Genomic DNA, 21,292 nt, shown 5'->3' with positions numbered 1-21,292 from the left:
TTGTGAATTTGAGCTGCGATTCACCCTTTAATTTGGTGAATATTGTTGAGTTAGGGTTTGGCTCCCTTGGGGAGCTCTGGAACGATCCAGAACACACACACATGAAGTGTGTGTAGTGTGTGTTGATATTTTCTTTTAAGTTGATAATTCAACTTTCATTTAACCCACTTTAGTCCCTCGTGTATACCACTAAAATATAATTGACACAACCTTCGTCATTTAATACTTTTGACCATACTCTTAACTAGTTTAAATAGCCTAGTTGTTTATTTCATGACGTGTCTCATAGGAATACACGGCAAATATTAACATTCGGATTTTGGGGCGTTACAAGTCTACCCCTCTTAAAGAAGGTTTCGTCCCCGAAACCTTTCTCATTCTTAGTAGACCAATACTACTCTTACTTTTCATCTATTCATTCACGATGCTCATTACAACATGAATACATTTGGGATCTTGGTCAGAAGTTCGTTTCATACCTAAACATGATTGTACGCATTGTCCTTACGTTCTAAAATTATGTAAGTTACTTTCATAATCACATAAAACTCAGAATCTGACCCAGAGCTCTTATTAGTGTCATTTTCATTGTATGACGCTAGTTCCTAGCAAACATCCTTACTAGCGATTCATTCATTGAATTAATTCAATATGCATACTAATGCAAAACCGTACTCGAGGTTATATCCAGGTTTTTTGCTCGCAGAAACCTAAATTTACGGTTTGTTTCTACCTTTCAAATTAAGCATAATACATTCATACATTTACTAATCGAACTAAATCGATTTATTCCATTCTACTCATACATCATATACGATCTTTCATTTTGTTCGCTTTGAGTTATCCTTAACATCCGTTACTAATGTTACTTCTAGTTATCTTCATGTGCATACGAGAGGTCAACATATCATCATAGGCATACTATAAACCTTTAATTATATCAATGCTTACTCATAATCACAAGCTAAACATCTTACTAACCTTGATTTCGTTGCGTATCCCAACGGTTTGTGGCCCGAATCGGCTCGTTTCTTCATGAGTTCATGCAATACCTACATTGATTGCTTCCATTGATTTGTTGAGCATCCGCCTATGCGCATCCTTTCAACAATGTCTTGTTCAGATGAACATGGCTAACAAGCCCAACATCGAAATTAGCATTTTCCATCGGTACTTGTCATTATTACATTTTCTCCAAATTTATTTTACTCGGGGTTTTAAATGCTCACAATTCTTTCATTAACCTTTTTGCAAAACTTCCCCTTTCCATCCTTACCTAGTTATTGTTCGGGTCGTAGCCCGTCATTCATTCCGACTCCCAAGAGTCATTTACCAACACATTTAACATGTAGCTTAATCGAAACTTCTTTCCTTAACTCAAATTTAGGTTTGCGTGCTATTTATGGTCATTCTTTCGTTCTTAAATCCATCTCGCGGATTCATACATATCGCTCATACCTTTCATCTCTTTTATGTTTTGAATCCGCCTCGCGGATTTCAACATATCATTCATACATTCCATCGCTTCTATGTTTGAATCCGTCTCGCGGGTTCACACATATCATTCATACATTCCATTACTTCTATGTTTGAGTTCGTCTCGCGAGTTCAAACATATCATTCATACATTCTGTCACGGCCCTCGACCCGGTTTGACCCGTTTCAGGAGCCGCGGGACAGAAACCCGTGGTATTTATGTTTACAGCGGAAGTCTAGCAGGATCGTTTAAACTTGAAAATGCCTGATTATTATTTTATTTCATAATTCGGGATAAACCCCGTAATTTACAATAGAGGAATTTCACAGGAATTCCCTTATTTTACAAAACATGTTTATTTATTTATTTGAGCCACTACTTCAAGCTTGAGAGTGCTCCGTAGCACTTTTCCTTGATTCACAGTAGATCACCTGAAACATGTTTTAAAAATATTTTTGTCAGCGGGGAAATACTGGTGAGTCACTCCATTTGATGAAATGACACATATCTATAAATTACAGCATAAGAGCGATTACAATGGCTTCTATCTTATTTTTATCTGGCGCCGTGTCACCTCCTGGTGATGATGGTCATACCACTATTGGGTCCTTTCACCCAAGTAGTGATGATTATCACTTTTAGGATTTATTAGCCTAACCGTGAGAAATTAGTAATGTGCACAATACCCCACTAGCTAGTGATTAAGATAACCACGACTTAATCCCTGTAATTATAACCTTTTGAAAATGATTGGAGTATTGTAAAATACATTATTGAGAAAAAGAGAATGACTCACATTGCAAGTTTAAACGGGCAGAGTTTAGCCTACTGATAAGCCTGATAACCTAATTTAAAGCACAATGCACACGAACTAGGTTAGTAACTAATACAACATTTACGATAACTCACGAGATACAAACCCTCACAACGAATGATAGAGTGCGATACTAAACATCCATCGAATTCACGATGAATGACAAAGTATAACCCTAATGTGGGCAGCACTTAAACATTCATTGGATAGTTTCAATCGATCGGACATTGAATCGTAGCAGCGATCGAGTTAATACCCGGTATCGTAGCAGTACCTCACTACTGTAAGTGTAAACTTCGAATTTGAGCAGCAAAACTTCGTTTTTGTGAAAAGATTTCGACACAGAATGAAAGCCCGATGCCCAGGCAATTTATAGCAAAAAAATTGGGTCTTACGCGGCCCGCGTAAGCCTTAACAGGATGTTACGCGGCCCGCGAGGCCGCCTAGTCTACGTGTAGGGCTGAGGTATCACGAGTAGGTGTGCCAGATGGTCAACGCGTGGCCCGGATGCTTATCCGGTCAAATTTCTAGTTGACGCGGGCCGTTTTTAGTCTTTTCTTGATTTGTGTGATCTTGTCGGTAGTTTCTTGTACTATTTCAGGACCTGATAATTGACTTTCTCCTATTTCTGCCCAACAAACTGGAGTTCTACATTTTCGTCCATACAGTGCTTCGAACGGGGCAGCTTCAATACTTGCATGATAGCTATTGTTGTAGGAGAATTCAATTAAGGGTAGATGATCATCCCAGTTTCCACCAAAATCTATTACACATGCCCTGAGCATGTCTTCCAGGGTTTGAATCGTTCTTTCACTTTGTCCGTCTGTTTGAGGATGATAAGCTGTACTTAAATTTAATCGTGTCCCCATGGCTTCTTGGAAACTTGTCCAGAAATGTGAAGTGAAACGACTATCTCTATCCAATACAATAGAGAGTGGAACTCCATGTAAGGATACTATTTCATCTACGTATAGTTTTGCTAACCTTTCCATGCTGAAAGTTTCTTTCATGGGTAGAAAATGAGCTGATTTTGTTAATCGATCCATGATTACCCTAATCGCATCATTACCTTTTCTGGTTTTGGGCAACTTGGTAACAAAATCCATGGTTATTAGTTCCCATTTCCAAACAGGCATTTCTAATTGTTGAAGTAACCCTGAAGGTTTCTGGTGTTCTGCCTTTACTTGCGAACAAGTAAGACACTTAGATACATATTTAGCTATATCCTTTTTCATTCCTATCCACCAGAAATTATTTCTTAAATCTTGGTACATCTTATTATTTCCTGGATGCATAGTATACCTAGATTCATGGGCTTCCTCTAAAATCTTATTTCTTAAATCTCCCTGCTTAGGTACCCAAATCCTTTTCTTGTGGAATCTCCAAATTCCATCAGCTCCTTGCTCTAATTCTTTTATTCGTCCTTTCATTCCTTCGGAATCATATTTGATTGCTGTTTCTTGAACATTTTTCAGTTCTTCCATTAAATCTGACTGTAGATTTAATCTAAGAGCACGAACTCGTTTTTGCTTTTCATGATACTTACGACTTAAGGCATCTGCGACTACATTTGCTTTTCCTTCGTGATCTTGAATATCATAGTCGTAATCACTTAAAATTTCCATCCATCTTCTTTGCCTCATGTTTAATTCTTTTTGCCCAAATATGTACCTTAAGCTTTTATGATCCGTATAGACAGTAAACTTACTTCCATACAGATAATGCCTCCAAATCTTAAGGGCAAAGATTACCGCTCCTAATTCTAAGTCATGATTTGTATAGTTTTCTTCGTGCTTTTTCAATTGCCTTGAGGCATACGCAATTACCTTTTTGCGTTGCATTAACACACATCCTAATCCTAGCTTAGAAGCGTAGCAGTAGACTTCAAATCTTCTGTTCCTTCTGGCAATGCTAAGATTGGGGCGTTTGTTAACTTTTGCTTTAAAGTCCTAAAGGCCTCCTCCTGCCTGGGTCCCAATTCAAATTTTACGACTTTACAGGTTAGCTTAGTTAAAGGTACGGCTATCTTAGAAAAATCTTTAATGAAACGCCTATAGTATCCGGCTAATCCTAGAAAACTTCTAACTTCCGTAGCCGATTGCGGGGCTTTCCATTTGGTGATCGCTTCTATCTTAGAGGGATCTACGTGAATACCTTCGTGATTCACCATGTGACCTAAAAATTGCACCTCCTGTAGCCAAAATTCATACTTCGAGAATTTGGTGTAAAGCTTTTCCCTTCTTAACAAAGTTAAGAGTGCATGCATCGCTCACAATGCTCATCCTGACTTTTGAAATAAATAAGTATATCGTCGATGAAAACAATTACAAATTTATCCAAATACGGTTTACAAACCCTATTCATCATGTCCATGAATGCTGTAGGAGCATTTGTTAGTCTGAAGGGCATGACTGTAAACTCGTAATGTCCATACCTAGTTCGGAAAGCAGTTTTAGGTATGTCTTCTTCTTGCACCTTCAATTGATGATATCCGGAGCGTAAATCTATTTTAGAAAAATATCTAGCTCCTTGCAATTGATCAAAAAGATCATCAATCCTAGGTTATGGGTATCGATTTTTATTTGTAACCTTATTCAATTCCCTATAATCGATACACATTCTCATCGACCCATCCTTCTTCTTTACAAACAACACTGGAGCTCCCCACGGAGAGGAACTAGGTTATATAAATCCTTTGCTTAGTAATTCATCTAATTGTTTCTTTAATTCTAGCATTTCAGTGGGTGCTAACCGATAAGGTGTCTTGGCTATCGGTATAGTTCCTGGAATTAGATGACTTCTGAATTCTACTTCTCTATCAGGTGGTAATCCTGGTAGGTCTTCCGGAAAGACATCCGGGTATTCTGATACTACTGGAATGTCCTTAAGTTTCTTACTTTTGGTATTAACAGCTACCGAAATCATATATGCTATCCCTTTTTTTTTTGAATAACTGGCCAACTTTATTACTGAAATGAATTTTAGTGGCTTTTGTGGCTTATCTACTGTAATCACCACTAATTCTCCTGTGGCTGTATGGATTTCTATGGAATTTTTATCACAAAGAATTCGAGCATGGTTGGCTACTAACCAATCCATTCCTAACACCACATCAAATCCAGCTAAATCCATAGGTAACAAGTTTGCAGAAAATTTATGACCTAAGAGCTCTATCTTTTCTTCTCGCAATACCTTATCGATTTTAAGAGTGTTACCATCTGCTGTTTCGACTGTAAAAATCTGCCTAAGGTTGGTTAAAGGTAAATTAAGAGCTTGGCAGAACGAAGTATTTATAAAACTTTGGTTCGCACCAGAGTCAAATAATACTTTCGCATAAACGTTGTGAACTAAGAACGCACCAGCTATGACGTCAGGGATCAGTTCGGCTTCCTGCGTAGTCAATTGAAAGGCTCTTGCGTTCTTTTTAGTAGTTCCTTATGTAGGTTTAGCCTTGTTATCTGCTGGTTTAACTAATTTCGGGCAGTCTGGCCTAAAGTGTCAAGATTCCCCGCAGTTGTAACAGACTGTTGCTTTCTTCTTCCTGCAATCTTCTTCTTGATGTCCTGGAATTTTGCAGAAATTACAGTACCCTTTGCATTTTCCAAAATGCTTTCTTTTCCAGGTACCGCAGAATGGAACAGTGGAAGATCGCCCGGTTCCTCTTTTCTTGAAATTACTGCGATTACCCACACGAAATCCTTGGGTAATCTTTTGGGCCACTGCCTTCCTTCTATTTTCTTCTCGCGTGCGCACCAGTCCGTCGGTCAAGGTGTTGGCTAATTCCACCACATCGTCAATCGTGCGGGGTCTAGCAGCCTTGACGATATCATGAATCTCGCTAATTAAACCCCAAATGTAGCGAGAAATAAGTACCGGCTCTGGCGAGGCCAGAGTTGGCACAATTCTGGCATACTCAAAGAATTTTGAAGTATACCCTCGACAGTCAACATCCACCATTCGGTGGCTCAGGAACTTGTTTGCCATTTGTTCTTTTTCATATTCAGGACATAATTTTCTTTCCACCAATTGCCTAAATTCTTCCCAATTCATGGCATAAGCCAAGTCACTTCCTTTGGCTTGTAGTACCGTATTCCACCATTCTAATGCTTCTTCCTTGAAAAGGTGAGAAGCATACATAACTTTATCCTCCTCGGCACATTTATTATTTTGATTACGGCCTCGGTTTTCTCCAACCAACGCAGTGCCACAGTTGCCCCTTCATTGCCTGCAAATTCGGCTGGTTTACAGGCAAGAAATTCCTTGTAAGTGCAACCAGGTGTTGTAGCTTTCATTCTTTTGTATACTGGGGCTTGAATTCCGTTATTATTATTGTTACCACCTCCATTAATACTATTACTGGAATTATCGTCGCGCGTGCGTTTACTGGGGTGAGCTTGCGAAGGCTCAGCGGGGCTTTTTACTGCAACGACGATTGCTGGAATAGCATTAACTATTCCTTGAGCGACGATGTTTTCTATATCTTGCCGGTTTAGAAAGTGATCCTCGTTATTGTGTTCCGATTGATTAACTTCATTAACTGGTTCATTAACCGCATGTTCCACCTGGATGTTTATCAATCACAACTATTATTTAGTACAAACATTTTGGGTATAACTGTACAACCAGATTTTATTTCAAATAGCATACACAACAACCTTATATATCTATTACAACTTATAACTGAAATTCAAAATATACTATTATTTTAATTTAGCTAGGACGATTATGCTCCGTATTTATTTTATTGCCTCTTATTTATTTATCTAACTTCCATGGTTGGTCTAGATTTGGCAGTTTATCTTAATTAAGAATCAAGATTTACTGCTGTAGTGGCTAACATATAGAGATCTGCCCATTTTTCATCTAATTCATCTTCCCAAGGCGGGTTTTTGCCTATTTCCTGAGTCTCCTTATTAACTATTACTTCTTTTGAATTGGACGTCCCTATTTTCTCGTGGCTTTTTCTAATAATCCAATTTCTTTTCTTGGCAGTAAGTGGGTTCTCAAACTGTGCCTTACGAATAAATATTCCTTTCTTAGTATTTACTGAATATCTTGAGGAATCTGATTGAGATGAGGTTCCCTTATCCTTTTGGGCACTATCTAGTTGACGATAGATGTCCAAAAGCTTTTGCTTACCCATATTGTAAATTAACAAATAGTCAAATAACACAAAAACACTCATAATCACACTAACACGTATAGCCAAAATTGTCGACCTTGCGACTATCCGATTTTTATATATTATATTATGCGTCCGTACACACCCGTTATCTTACAAAGTTTTATTTTTAAGTTATTTTACAGGATTTATATTTTTACTATTATTATTATTATTATTATTATTATTATTATTATTATTATTATTATTATTATTATTATTATTATTATTATTATTATTATACAACTACAACCACACCACCCCATGCTATCCCTGTTAGCTGGCACTTCAATAACGACGTTCCCTCTCGTCGTACTTCCAGGAGATCTGTTCTCCCACTTCCCGAATCCTATTTCTGGCATCCACCAGCTCCTCGCCATAATGGCGGAGTTCAGCCAAATTTTCATTGCTCATTGGTGGGTTCGGTGCAGGTTCCGGGTCGAACTGAGGGAAGAAGGTATTAGGGTTATTCATTAGGTTCTGGAATTGCCAGTCGGTAGTCCACCATTCTTCCAGTGCTCCTGGTAGAGGCCTAGGGTGAACAATGGGGTCTGGAATGGCAGGTTCTAGGTTAACAGGAAGTAGGGCTTCAGCTGGGTAATTAAAGAAAGTTTCATCGGCAGGTCCGATGATGTCGCCAAGTGCCAATTTACGATCCAACTCTTCCTCCCAGGATAACATTCCGTGGGTTTGCCTGGAACTTTCCCCAGTCTCTATTCCTTTTCCCTTATCTTTTGGGTCTTCCTTTTTGATAGTTTTCTGTGTTGCTGGTTTCTTCCTGCGTACAAGCCTCTAACCTACAAACCTCCGCCTCTTTTTTCACTACTTTTGGTTTCTCCTGAGGTTGGGCTTCGAACACCATAGGCTCCTTGATATTCGCCTGGTACCCAGTAGTAGTATCAGTGGTATCCATATCTGTGCTATGGATAGAAAAATTTTGAAGGGCTTCTGATAGTTCATTCATGCCGTTAGCACACACGAAGACGCACACAACCTTAAGTTAAAATTTTGCAAAGTAAAATTTTCACAAAATCACAGAATGGCAATCAGATAAATTAAGTATTTCTAAATACTTAATTGGCTTAAACCAGTGGCTCTGATACCACCTTTTTCTGTCACGGGCCTCGACCTGGTTTCACCCGTTTACAGCGGAAGTCTAGCAGGATCGTTTAAACTTGAAAATGCCCGATTATTATATTATTTCATAATTCAGGATAAACCCCGTAATTTACAATAGAGGAATTTCACAGGAATTCCCTTATTTTACAAAACATGTTTATTTATTTATTTGAGCCACTACTTCAAGCTTGAGAGTGCTCCGTAGCACTTTTCCTTGATTCACAGTAGATCACCTGAAACATGTTTTAAAAATATTTTTGTCAGCGGGGAAATACTGGTGAGTCACTCCATTTGATGAAATGACACATAGCTATAAATTACAGCATAAGAGCGATTACAATGGCTTCTATCTTATTTTTATCTGGCGCCGTGTCACCTCCTGGTGATGATGGTCATACCACTATTGGGTCCTTTCACCCAAGTAGTGATGATTATCACTTTTAGGATTTATTAGCCAAACCGTGAGAAATTAGTAATGTGCACAATACCCCACTAGCCAGTGATTAAGATAACCACAACTTAATCCCTGTAATTATACCCTTTTGAAAATGATTGGAGTATTGTAAAATACATTATTGAGAAAAAGAGAATGACTCACATTGCAAGTTTAAACGGGCAGAGTTTAGCCTACTGATAAGCCTGATAACCTAATTTAAACCACAATGCACACGAACTAGGTTAGTAACTAATACAGCATTTACGATAACTCACGAGATACAAACCCTCACAATGAATGACAAAGTGCGATAATAAACATCCATCGAATTCACGACGAATGACAAAGTATAACCCTAAGGTGGGCAGCACTTAAACATTCATTGGATAGTTTCAATCGATCGGACATTGAATCGTAGCAGCGATCGAGTTAATACCCGGTATCGTAGCAGTACCTCACTACTGTAAGTGTAAACTTCGAATTTGAGCAGGAAAACTTCAACTTCGTTTTTTGTGAAAAGATTTCGACACAGAATGAAAGCCCGATGCCCAGGCAATTTATAGCAAAAATTTGGGTCTTAAGCGGCCCGCGTAAGCCTTAACAGGCTGTTATGCGGCCCGCGAGGCCGCCTAGTCTACGTGTAAGGCTGAGGTGTCACGAGTAGGTGTGCCAGATGGTCAACGCGTGACCCGGATGCTTATCCGGTCAAATTTCTAGTTGACGCGGCCCGCGTAAGGGTCTGGTCATCCTTTACGCGGCCCGCGAGAGGACCAAGGATCTTGATTTCTTGATTTTTGACATGGATTAGGGTTTCAAGGGTCCTGGTTTTCACTTACGGGTCGTTTAGGGACATTTTTGGCATTCCTTACACATTCCATTACTTCTATGTTTGAGTCCATCTCACGGGTTCAAACATATCATTCATTCATTCCATTACTTCTATGTTTGAATCCGTCTCGCGGGTTCAAACATATCATTCATTCATTCCATTACTTCCATGTTTGAATCCGTTTCGCGGGTTCAAACATACCATTCATACGTTCCATTTAAATATGGTGCTTTAAATTTTCTTGAGAGTCTTATTATTCTCACCCACACGCCCACCTAATACCCAATCCCTTCAGACATACCTGCAACAATTATCACGGTCTCACGAACGTCATAAGTTTCTCGTGTACTGGCTAGGTACGCAATCCACATACTGGTTTTGTGCCTTCATGTAATCATCACCTTATGTCCGAAGGATTAGATTTCGGCACGTGTAACATTTCAAAACTTCATTACTATTTCATCATTATCCTTCCTTTAATAGGTTTTACCATTACATGTATCCACATATGAATTTATGTACCTAGGTTTAAATTTGTCTTATTACACGCCTTGGTGTCGGTCCTAGACCGCGTTCGCAGATCATCCTCTCCAAATAATCATGGTTACCTTACACACAACATATTGTTAGTTTTCTTTATATGCCTATTCGAGTACATAATTACATTCACTTCTACCTTTAGATCTTGATCGAGTCTTGGATTGTACGGGTTCCTGGTCACGAGAGCACACGGGTTTGAGTTCAAGTATTCACCTCCTCATACTTGATTTCTCTCAAAACAGGGCTCTGATACCAACTTGTAAGACCCTACTACGTATTTGACGAAAAGTCGCAGCGGAAATTCGTGCCATAAAGTTTCTTTCATTACAAACATCTTGACTTACTTGAAAGTTCGTTTTAATATGTATCTTTTACAAAAATAAAGTACAAGTCCTGTTTGCTAAAGCACATACTCAATTATTCCCGTACAATCTATCTTGTGACTCGGTCTTTGATCTCTATTCTTCGTGATAACCGCCCGTGATTCGTACAACCTGCACTCACCACATACATTCATAACATTAGTACATAATACATAAACAAGATTCAATCTCGTACACTTCCCATTTCCTTATCTTTCTAACTTTAAGCATTTCATCTGTGTATCCATATCCTGGTGAGGCTTCAATAATGTACCTGCATTACTTTTCATTCTCAAGGCACACTATTAATAACGTATTACTCGACGTATCTAAATCATGCATACATACATTCTTACATGCATACATACACATCTACATACGTACATACCTTCCTATATCTCTACATACATGTATACACTCATACGTACCTTCATATATACCATATACACATCTACATTCGCACATACATCACTACGTCTCTACATACGTACATATACACATACGTATATTCACATATACATAAATACACGTCTACATACTTACATACATTACTACATCTCTACTTACTTGCATCCGCTCATACGTGCCTTCATATATACTTAAATACACGTCTACATATGTACATACACTCTTACGTACACGTTCAAGATCTTATATACCTCTTATATATCCATATATTAATTACATGGTACTTAGACTTAGATTTATAGCCCATAAACGTCAAAGGAACGATCAAAATCATGTTTGGGAGGCCCGTCGTGGTCCACGGATAACAAACCGAAGCCTACAATACCCAAATCAACTTAGATAACAAATTTCAGGTTTTTGAACATGGGGAGGCCGTCGGCGACGGCCCTTGCAATTGCCCATAGCCCAAAACTTCCGTAGACAGCCAAATAACCCGTCAGCCAAAAACTGACTTTCTAGAGGGCGTCAGCGACGGCCTCTAGAAAATGGTTTTTTCCTGCTGTGTTGTTTCGTCGTTCATACGCACTAAAACTCGCATAAATTTCAACCCGTTTATCCGTTTAACCTCCCGTTTCTTCCTACATGATCGTAAATTGACCCTCTATCATATGGACTCAACATCTCACATCCGGATTAAGGAAATCCTTAACTTACACACTATCGGCTTATTATTCAATTACGATTTATTCGACCCGTTCATGATTTCACCAAACTACTCATTTGTTTTTAACCCAAAACTTATATGAACATTATAACCATAATACTTTTACATTATCCGGAGTTCCGTACCTGGGGTTTACGCACCCGACCCCCGGTATTCGGTACACTCATATATTTCATTCAAATCTACGAACCGAACTTTGTTACTAAAATTTCCACTTACGTAATTGGTTATCTATTAAACCAAGCTCACATCCGAGTCCGTTGACTATTACACCGCCTCTCTGATTTCCGGATTGCATGCTTATATGAAATTCTACCCAATTACCGGTTATACTACCGTAGCCATTTCCCATGAAACATTTCAATATAATAATCATAAGGCCTCATTTTGACCCGTTTGGTCTCCTTAGCGAACGTCATCAATTTCATACTACAAAATCTATAATTGACTTCAAACAACATGTTTAATTAATTAAAACACTACATTACTTAAACCAACTAAGAAGTAATTACGGAAATCACTTACCTATTTGCGTCCGTATTCGCGTTCGCTTCCTTGTGTCCCTTTGACCTGTGAGCCTTCCGTGCTTGCGTCACTTTGACCAAATGCTTATGCATACATGTCACCGCATTTACATTCTTGTTAGCATACGAGATATTACATATCAACGATCATAACAAATGCATATCTCACATTTGACCTTCAAAATCACATTCTTTTAAACTCATATAATTCATCATGTCATTCTATGTAACACATATTGACATAACATATACCATATGACTTTCTAAAATCTTACAATTATGACAACAAGTCTAGTTATGCTTCTTATGCTTAGGTGACTTTCAGAAGTCAACGGTTTGTCAAGTGAACTTTCGACTTAACCTCCTATATCCGTGTCATCATATTAGGCTATAACAATGACATTATATACACTCCATATTCATGATGTAATATGCTTACTACCACATGATCAATCAATTACATACATACATACACACATATATATTATCAATACAACATATACTAAAGCTTTCGGGATCCCGTAATGGACGACCGTATTTGGAGGAAATAATCAACATGATTTTACCATCCTTGCTATACATTAACACCAATTTCATTTCGAAATCCCAACTAAACCATCAACTAAGCATATAATGTGTACCATACAATGTGGGTGAACAATGAAAGACACTAGTGCACATTTCTACCCAAACAAGATATCAACAAAACCTCCACATGGATTCAATCTTACACATGTTCCTTGTGTAAGTTTACTAACAATTTAGTCATTTACACATTATATGTATGTTCATCCACTACTTGCATACATTTTTCGTATAATATCGTCGCTTAGTCATTTCATCAAACAATTGGCGTGCGTACTACTATCTAAGCATAATGTACAACTAATTCATGCATAAATCTTCTAAATTCATACATAACTCATCAAATCCTACTCCTAATCAATATGTATCATTCACACATAAACATCAAACATATCAACACCACATTTCATTCCATTCATTTAACAACAATTCATCGTACCCACAAAATACATAAGTCTTTCAACAAGAATTGGGCATAGGTGGTGATTCAAGGCATCATCATCACCATAACTAATGGGTTTCACCCCTAAACAGTTAACACAAACCATACGTAACCTATGTTCTATATGATGATTCTAGTATCTACTCATGCTCAATTTCACTTAAATTCATGGATTAGAACATAACCCACTTTACACATGATCACCAATCTTAAATTTAAAACATACCTTATGATCCCCTCGGGAAGGTGATCACTAGTTCACGTTCGGTTGTGAATTTGAGCTTCGATTCACCCTTTAATTTGATGAATATTGTTGAGTTAGGGTTTGGCTCCCTTGGGGAGCTCTGGAACGATCCAGAACACACACACATGAAGTGTGTGTAGTGTGTGTTGATATTTTCTTTTAAGTTGATAATTCAACTTTCATTTACCCCACTTTAGTCCCTCGTGTATACCACTAAAACATAATTGACACAACCTTCATCATTTAATACTCTTGACCATACTCTTAACTAGTTTAAATAGCCTAGTTATTTATTTCATGACGTGTCTCATAGGAAACACAACAAATATTAACATTCGGATTTTGGGGCGTTATATCACAACCGGTCACCGGTTTTACGGTCGGTTTTTTCTTAACATTCAGCCGTTCTATTTCAAATATTTCAAATTGTAGCAAACAGTCTGGTTAATCGTTTATAGCGAAAAGCAACTGTATAAAACTAGGACCATTAGAATTTATTATGATTTTTTTTTTTCAATTTTTAGTGTATATACAGACACATAATAAGTTAAACTGTTTTAATTTAGGTACTTCAAGTATATTATGATTTTTTTTCCATATTTAGTGTATATATAGACACATAATAAGTTATAAACTGTTCACTTACGTACTTGAAGTAAAAAAAAATGGGCTAAGCCCAAACTCACATTCTCATGTGATTATAGGTCCAGTAAATCGGCCTTCTATTTGTTTTAAACAAATTCCATGTTTCTTAACAGGACAACAGCAAGCCACCCAGCCAGTAACACCTGTAATTTGTATTTTTAAACATTTTTGGAGTCAATTTTTTGGGTAGTTTTATTTTATTTATTTCATACCCAACTACTAACAACTTTTAAATAAGCTTAACTAGCATTTTATCCGTCGCGCGACCAGTCGAAACGTACACTATCTAGAAACAAAATTAATGTCGAAACATAGTTGATGTAGACTAACTGAAAACATATGTAATTTTGGTGTCTATAATTGTTTAAATTTAATAGACTTTGAAAACAAAGCAAGTATTGTTATAGCGTAAATTCTGTACTACAAAAATTTTCCTATACTAATAAATGAAAATCTTTTTTGAACACGTGTCAATTTCTGACACTTTATTTTCTTATTTATATCTCATATTAAATAATAATAATAATTTTAAACAAAAATATTAGATAAGAATAAATATTTAGATAAGGATAAACATTTGTTTTTATTATAATCAAATTAAATAACAATAATATTAGACAAAAAAATAGATAAGAATATAAACGATTATTTTTATTATGATCATATTAAATAATAATAATAATAATAGAATACATATTTAATAAAGTAAAATGTTATAATAAGTAAATAGTACATTAAAGTTCATTTTTAAAAGATAAATCTTGACGACTGTATGTATTAACATATAACATTATATTTATTAAACACGTGCAATATACGAGTATTTTTTAAAGATATATCTTTTTTATTATTTATTATATAAAGAGTAAAATGCACGGATAGTCCTTGTGGTTTTGTAAAATAACATCTATAGTCCTAAACTTTTGAAAATTACCCTCTTACTCCATGTGGTTTACTCAGTTGTTACTCGAATAGTCCCTGGAGTGGATGGTCGTTAGTTTTCTTACTTAAGTCTATGTGAAAATGACAAAAAATCCCAAAAGTGAAAGACTATATGGTACAAAAAATTGTTTTGGATGAAAATGACAAATATGCCAAAACCTCAGAGACGATTTTGACAATTTACTCAAAAAGAAAAAACTTTGTAAATTACATAAACAACACCCGATGTGTAAAATGACAAATACTTTTACACTTAATAAAAAGTGTAACAAAGTTAGTGTTAAGTGTCAAAATTATTACAAAATGCAAACTTAAAGTTTGATGTGTCAAAAGATTCCTCGATGGACTGAAAAGGTTAAACTGACAAAACCTCATAAGTTTAATAAGCCTTATACTTTTTAATAGTTACTTTGGCCTAACTTTGGTAATAATAATTTTATCCTCTTAACTTTAATAGGTTTTTTTTTTTAATTTTTATTATTTACTCTTATACTTTATTATAATCACTAGTTAAACCCTTAACATAATATTTTTCGTTTTACTTAATTTTTGTCGTTTCTTTTTTGTTTTTTCCCAAACATAATGTTTCCATATGTACCGTCGTAGGTAGGTTATTTTATTTTCCTTCCGAACCTGCCGCTTGTATTCATCTTTATGGTTATAATGAATAGCGATATCGTAACGTGACTTTCAATTATGTCACCGTGACATGGTTTTTTTATTATCAGGTAGAATGTCCTGTCATAATTCTTATTTTTGTTTACGTTTTGAACCTGTCGTGAAACACAGGTGATAACCCACTAGTTAAGGGTTAAAATGCAACTTATGAAAACCATAGAAACGAAATACAAATTGACCAAAGCATAAGGAGGAATGGTGTTACCAGAAAACAAATATCTCTATCTCATTCACTCCACACATTACCACCCTCATCTCTAATCAGCCAATAATACCATGTCACGTGTCATGCCAAATGGCCATCCATGCCCATGTTATCATCTCATCTACTTATCATCACCTAAAATAACTCATCTTTTAAAATGACACATATACCCTTTACCCTTTATAGAAACCACAACTACACCCCTCTCTCCCAACCTTAAAATTACCTCCAATTTTGTCCAAAACCAAGGGTAGTCATAGAAACCCATAAAACTAATTACCCCCTAAATCAATCATTTCTATACTTTCATCTGTTTTTTGTACTTCAAATGGAGTTGTACTCTGTGCAACTTAACTTGTACACTGCCTATTTAAACCATACCCTCCTTACTTTTCCATTATCTGAAGACATATAACTTATAAGCCATATAGGTATAGTGGTATACCCCACTGATCTTTTAAAGAAATTAACCACACAACACACAACACACAATACACAACACAAATCTTGAATTTCAAGATTGGAAAGCTCTAACCTTTTATCTACTTATCTTATATTCTCTCTCTCTCTCTAGAACTCGAGAAACAAGAGAGAGAAACAAACCAACAATGGCAGTGTGCACAGTGTACACAGTCCAAGCTCTAAGCTCATCATGCTCAATCTCATCACCCACAAAAACCCACATGGGATTGAGCCCAAAACAGGTGTTGTTCTACAACAATAGTGGCAAAAAGACCAAAAGTGGGAGGTTTAGAAGTGGTGAGATCACATGCTCTGGTGACACAATAGTAATAGGACTAGCAGCAGACTCTGGGTGTGGAAAAAGCACCTTCATGAGAAGGTTAACCAGTGTGTTTGGTGGTGCAGCCTCTCCACCAAAGGGTGGGAACCCTGACTCAAACACACTTATAAGTGACACAACCACTGTCATATGTTTAGATGATTATCATTCATTGGATAGAACTGGAAGGAAAGAAAAGGGTGTGACTGCACTTGACCCTAGAGCCAATGACTTTGATCTTATGTATGAACAGGTTAAGGCTCTTAAAGATGGTGTGGCTGTTGAGAAGCCTATTTATAACCATGTTTCTGGGCTTTTGGACCCTCCTGAGCTCATTAAACCACCTAAGATTCTTGTCATTGAAGGTTTGCACCCAATGTAAGTATTGTTTTGTAACTTTTGTTTATGTTTTGTGAAGATTTTGGTTAAAATCTTTGTTGGATTGATCAGTAGGTTAGATGGTGTTGATCCATTGTTGAATTTTGAATGTTTAAGAAAGTATGTGATGTGTGTTTGTTTGTGTTGTGGAGGATAGGAAAAGAAGTTATTTGTATGGCTGAGAATATGATGATATCTTCGTAAAACTATTGGGCCATAATGAAGATAATATAAAATGATTATTTTTAAGGTTTATTAGACGTATGGTACCAAAGCGCCTATGGTCTACTATGGCGTGTGTAGAATGGTAGATCTACGTAGTTAATGCGGTAAAATATCAGATATCGGTTAAGATCGATATTTAAGATATAGGTTATCTTGGCGAGATATCGGTAATTTTAGTATCATGCAGAATTTATATATGAGTCAACTTCCGTTTTGCTCCATGTGGTTTGGTCATTTTAACGGTTTTGTTCCAATCATTTAAAAAAGACCATTTTCCTTCTTGATGTGATCTTGTCGCCAGTTTGCTCCCCGGCTTTAACTACATCCATATTGTATGTTAACTGGAAGGGTATTTTGGTAATTTCAAGTATAACATAAAGGTACTTGGATCTTGTATGTTAACTTGAAATTACAAAAATACTCTTTCAATTAGCATACAATACGGATGGAGTTAGAGCCAGGGAGCAAACTGGTGACAAGATTGAAACATTAAGGAGGAAAATGACCGTTTTTAAATGATTGGGGCAAAACCGTTAAAGTGACCAAACCATAGGGAGCAAAACGGAAGTTAACTCTTTATATATATATAGCAATGTAACACTAATAATTCAGTGAAGTATATATTCTTATATCGGTCAATATCGCCAATAATATCGGTACCGATATTCTTACTGATATTTGACACCGATATTTTACTAGGGGACCGATATCATTGATATATCATCAACATATAACCGATATTAACTGCATAGTGGTAGATTTAGTAGTAGATTAGACTACCATTAAAAAAATTTCGCGAGTAGTGGGTAATTTTGTGCATATATACATTTAAATTCATAACTTAAAGATGCAAAGATCAGGCATATGATATGGGTATGGTCAAAGTTTGACTTATGATCATATATGTTTAAATATATATAGGTATGATGAGAGAGTAAGAGACCTACTGGACTTCAGTATTTACCTGGACATTAGTAACGAGGTTAAATTTGCATGGAAAATCCAGGTATCATGTGTAAACAAATCTTTGTTATCATATAATTAAGTACAACATATATAACACTAAAAATGTAGAACAATGAAAAAGCTCATGGTTTACTGATTGTATGTAGAGAGACATGGCAGAGAGAGGACATAGTCTTGAAAGCATTAAAGCTAGCATTGAGGCCAGAAAACCAGATTTTGACGCTTATATCGGTAAGACCAAACGTTATGGTCCGTGAATGTGAAAGGGGAGTGCCACCTAGGCATCACTTTTACATGAATACTGCGTCACTCGCTCCATAGTTAACTATATATTTATAGTTAACTAGTGTGTCATAAACGGCTGAAATTTTTATATTATCCATTAATAATCTATTATTTTAGCATAGGTTAAGTTCGGTTATGAGTCGGTTTTTGAATTTACATTCAGGCGTGAAATGTTTGGGCCTGAAAAAAGGTTATTGGGCCCGAAACCTCTGGCCAAAAGTATTTGGTTAACCACTTGCTAAATAGTTTGGACCCAAACTTTTGGTTCAAATAATGAGTTTGGGACATAAATCCAATAACAAACATTATAAACAAGTTTAGTGTGACTCGGTTTTGGTATGGTACTAGTCGGCTTTAGAGTGAGGCATAACAGCCCCCAATAGTTTTCGGCATTTAATAAAAATCGAACGGTTTGTTATTAATTTGGGTTGGTTATAATGTGTACTAAAAGCATGATTGATCATTACTTCATGATATCAAATGTAGACCCGCAAAAGCAATACGCGGATGCAGTAATCGAAGTGTTGCCAACCCAGTTGATTCCCGATGACAACGAGGGAAAAGTGTTGAGAGTGAAGCTCATCATGAAAGAAGGCGTTAAATACTTCAACCCTGTCTACTTATTCGATGAAGGTTCCACTGTTTCATGGATCCCATGTGGAAGAAAGCTCACTTGCTCGTACCCTGGCATCAAATTCGCCTATGGTCCAGACAGCTATTTCGGCCATGAGGTAGATATACAATGTTTTCAGAACTGGATCAGACAGTGAACTAGTCCATTTACAGGTCCACTGGTTGGACCGGGTATAAGTAAGGGTGTTCATCGAATCGAATATCGAATTTTCGAATTATTCGAATCGAATTATTCGAATAATTTTTATTTTTCCTTGAATTCGTATTCGATTCGAATTCGATTAAAACTTATCGAATTCGATTCGAATTCGTATTCGAATAAAAAACCCAATTCGTATTCGATTAAAAATTCGAATTCGAATCGAATTCGAATAAATTCGTTTTGATTTAGATTCTTTAAAAACATGTAAATAACTATCAAAATGAAACATAAATTTTAAAGCAGCCATAAAGCACGATATCACATTAAAAAGTTCCAAATAAAGTATTATAAGTCTAAAATTCAAAACGAGAAGTCGGGAATAACCACTTCACATTACAAGATAATATTTTTAGGGTTAGAAATCCATTGATAGATTTGTTACTTAGGTTTTAATTATGAGCCATGTAGTGGGTTTGGTAATCGGTAATTTTAACACTTGGAATAAATATTGAAAATAATTTATAGTATAGCCTAATAAAAGTTATATATGTATTATATAAAAATAATAAATAAAAATGTATAATTTTTATTCGAATTTCGAATCGAATTTGAAATTATAAATTCGTATTCGATTCGTATTCGATTTACTTGACTCGAATTGAATCGAATTCGAATTCTTATAATCGAAACGAATTCTTGATAATCGAATCGAATTTAAACGAATTTCGAATTTTTCAAATTCGAAACGAATTCTGAACACCCCTAGGTATAAGAACCGGATAATATCACAATTCATAAATAAAAAAACTTGAATTGTTTAAATTTTTCTATCAATGGTTCATATTTTAAAAATAAAGAATTAACTCTTACATACAAATAGACATAAATACCATCAAACTAACTTGTTTATATGCTTATTTTGTTTTTAAAAGTTTACCACACATGTGTAGGTTATATTTAAACACACATGAATCATGTTTCATAAATAAATGAAATTTGTTTATATATATTTAGAATGTTAGAAGAGATGCAAAGACATTGCATTCTAACTATTTTCTTGAATTGATTTTTTTTTTTCAATTTATAAAAATAAGCGATTTATTTTGTTCTAGCAAAAAAATTGTCTTTTATTTAAAACAAAATTCAAAAATACTTTATGTTTTGGTATGAATTTACAATTTAATAAGATATGAAGACTTAAGTAACTAAAAATATTAAATATATATGGTCTGGTCATGAAACAATGCTATAAATCTATTTTTATGCAGGTTTCAGTGTTGGAGATGGATGGACAATTTGACAGACTAGATGAACTCATCTATGTTGAAAGCCATTTGAGCAACATTTCGACAAAATTCTACGGTGAAATCACGCAACAAATGTTGAAACATTCTGACTTCCCCGGTAGTAACAATGGTACTGGTTTGTTTCAAACCATAGTCGGGTTGAAGATCCGAGATTTGTTTGAACAAATTGCAGCCGGTAAAGGAGCTGTCTCACTTGAAGCTTCAAAAGCATGATCATACATAAACAAAGAGTTATTATTATGAGTTCATGTTGTGATCACATTATATGTATTTTATTCCATTTATGTATGTATGTATTCCTTCGCTATATGTAATATAAGTACACCAGTTCATAAATGTAACCCTGGTAATTATGTTTATTAAAAGCTTTATTATTATTCTTGTAAGGCGCGTGTCGATTTTGTTGCCACGTGTGTTTCTAAATATAGTCAAGAAAACAT

At 35.9% G+C, this 21,292-nt stretch overlaps 1 protein-coding gene across 1 annotated transcript; it reads left to right on the top strand.

Moving 5' to 3' along the window:
• Window positions 1–16,386: 16,386 nt before the first annotated feature.
• Window positions 16,387–21,238, top strand: LOC110930115 (phosphoribulokinase, chloroplastic). Its single transcript, XM_022173340.2, has 5 exons — window positions 16,387–17,294; window positions 18,441–18,525; window positions 18,632–18,716; window positions 19,257–19,501; window positions 20,814–21,238. Exons 1-5 carry the CDS (start codon window positions 16,744–16,746, stop codon window positions 21,063–21,065), a joined length of 1,218 nt encoding a protein of 405 aa, XP_022029032.1. The 5' UTR covers window positions 16,387–16,743; the 3' UTR covers window positions 21,066–21,238.
• The last annotated feature ends 54 nt before the right edge of the window (window positions 21,239–21,292 follow it).

This window comes from Helianthus annuus, chromosome 3 (genome assembly GCF_002127325.2).
Source record: "Helianthus annuus cultivar XRQ/B chromosome 3, HanXRQr2.0-SUNRISE, whole genome shotgun sequence".
Taxonomy (NCBI): domain Eukaryota; kingdom Viridiplantae; phylum Streptophyta; class Magnoliopsida; order Asterales; family Asteraceae; genus Helianthus; species Helianthus annuus.
Note: the sequence above shows the minus strand (reverse complement) of the source record. Positions and strands in the feature narration are given on the sequence as shown.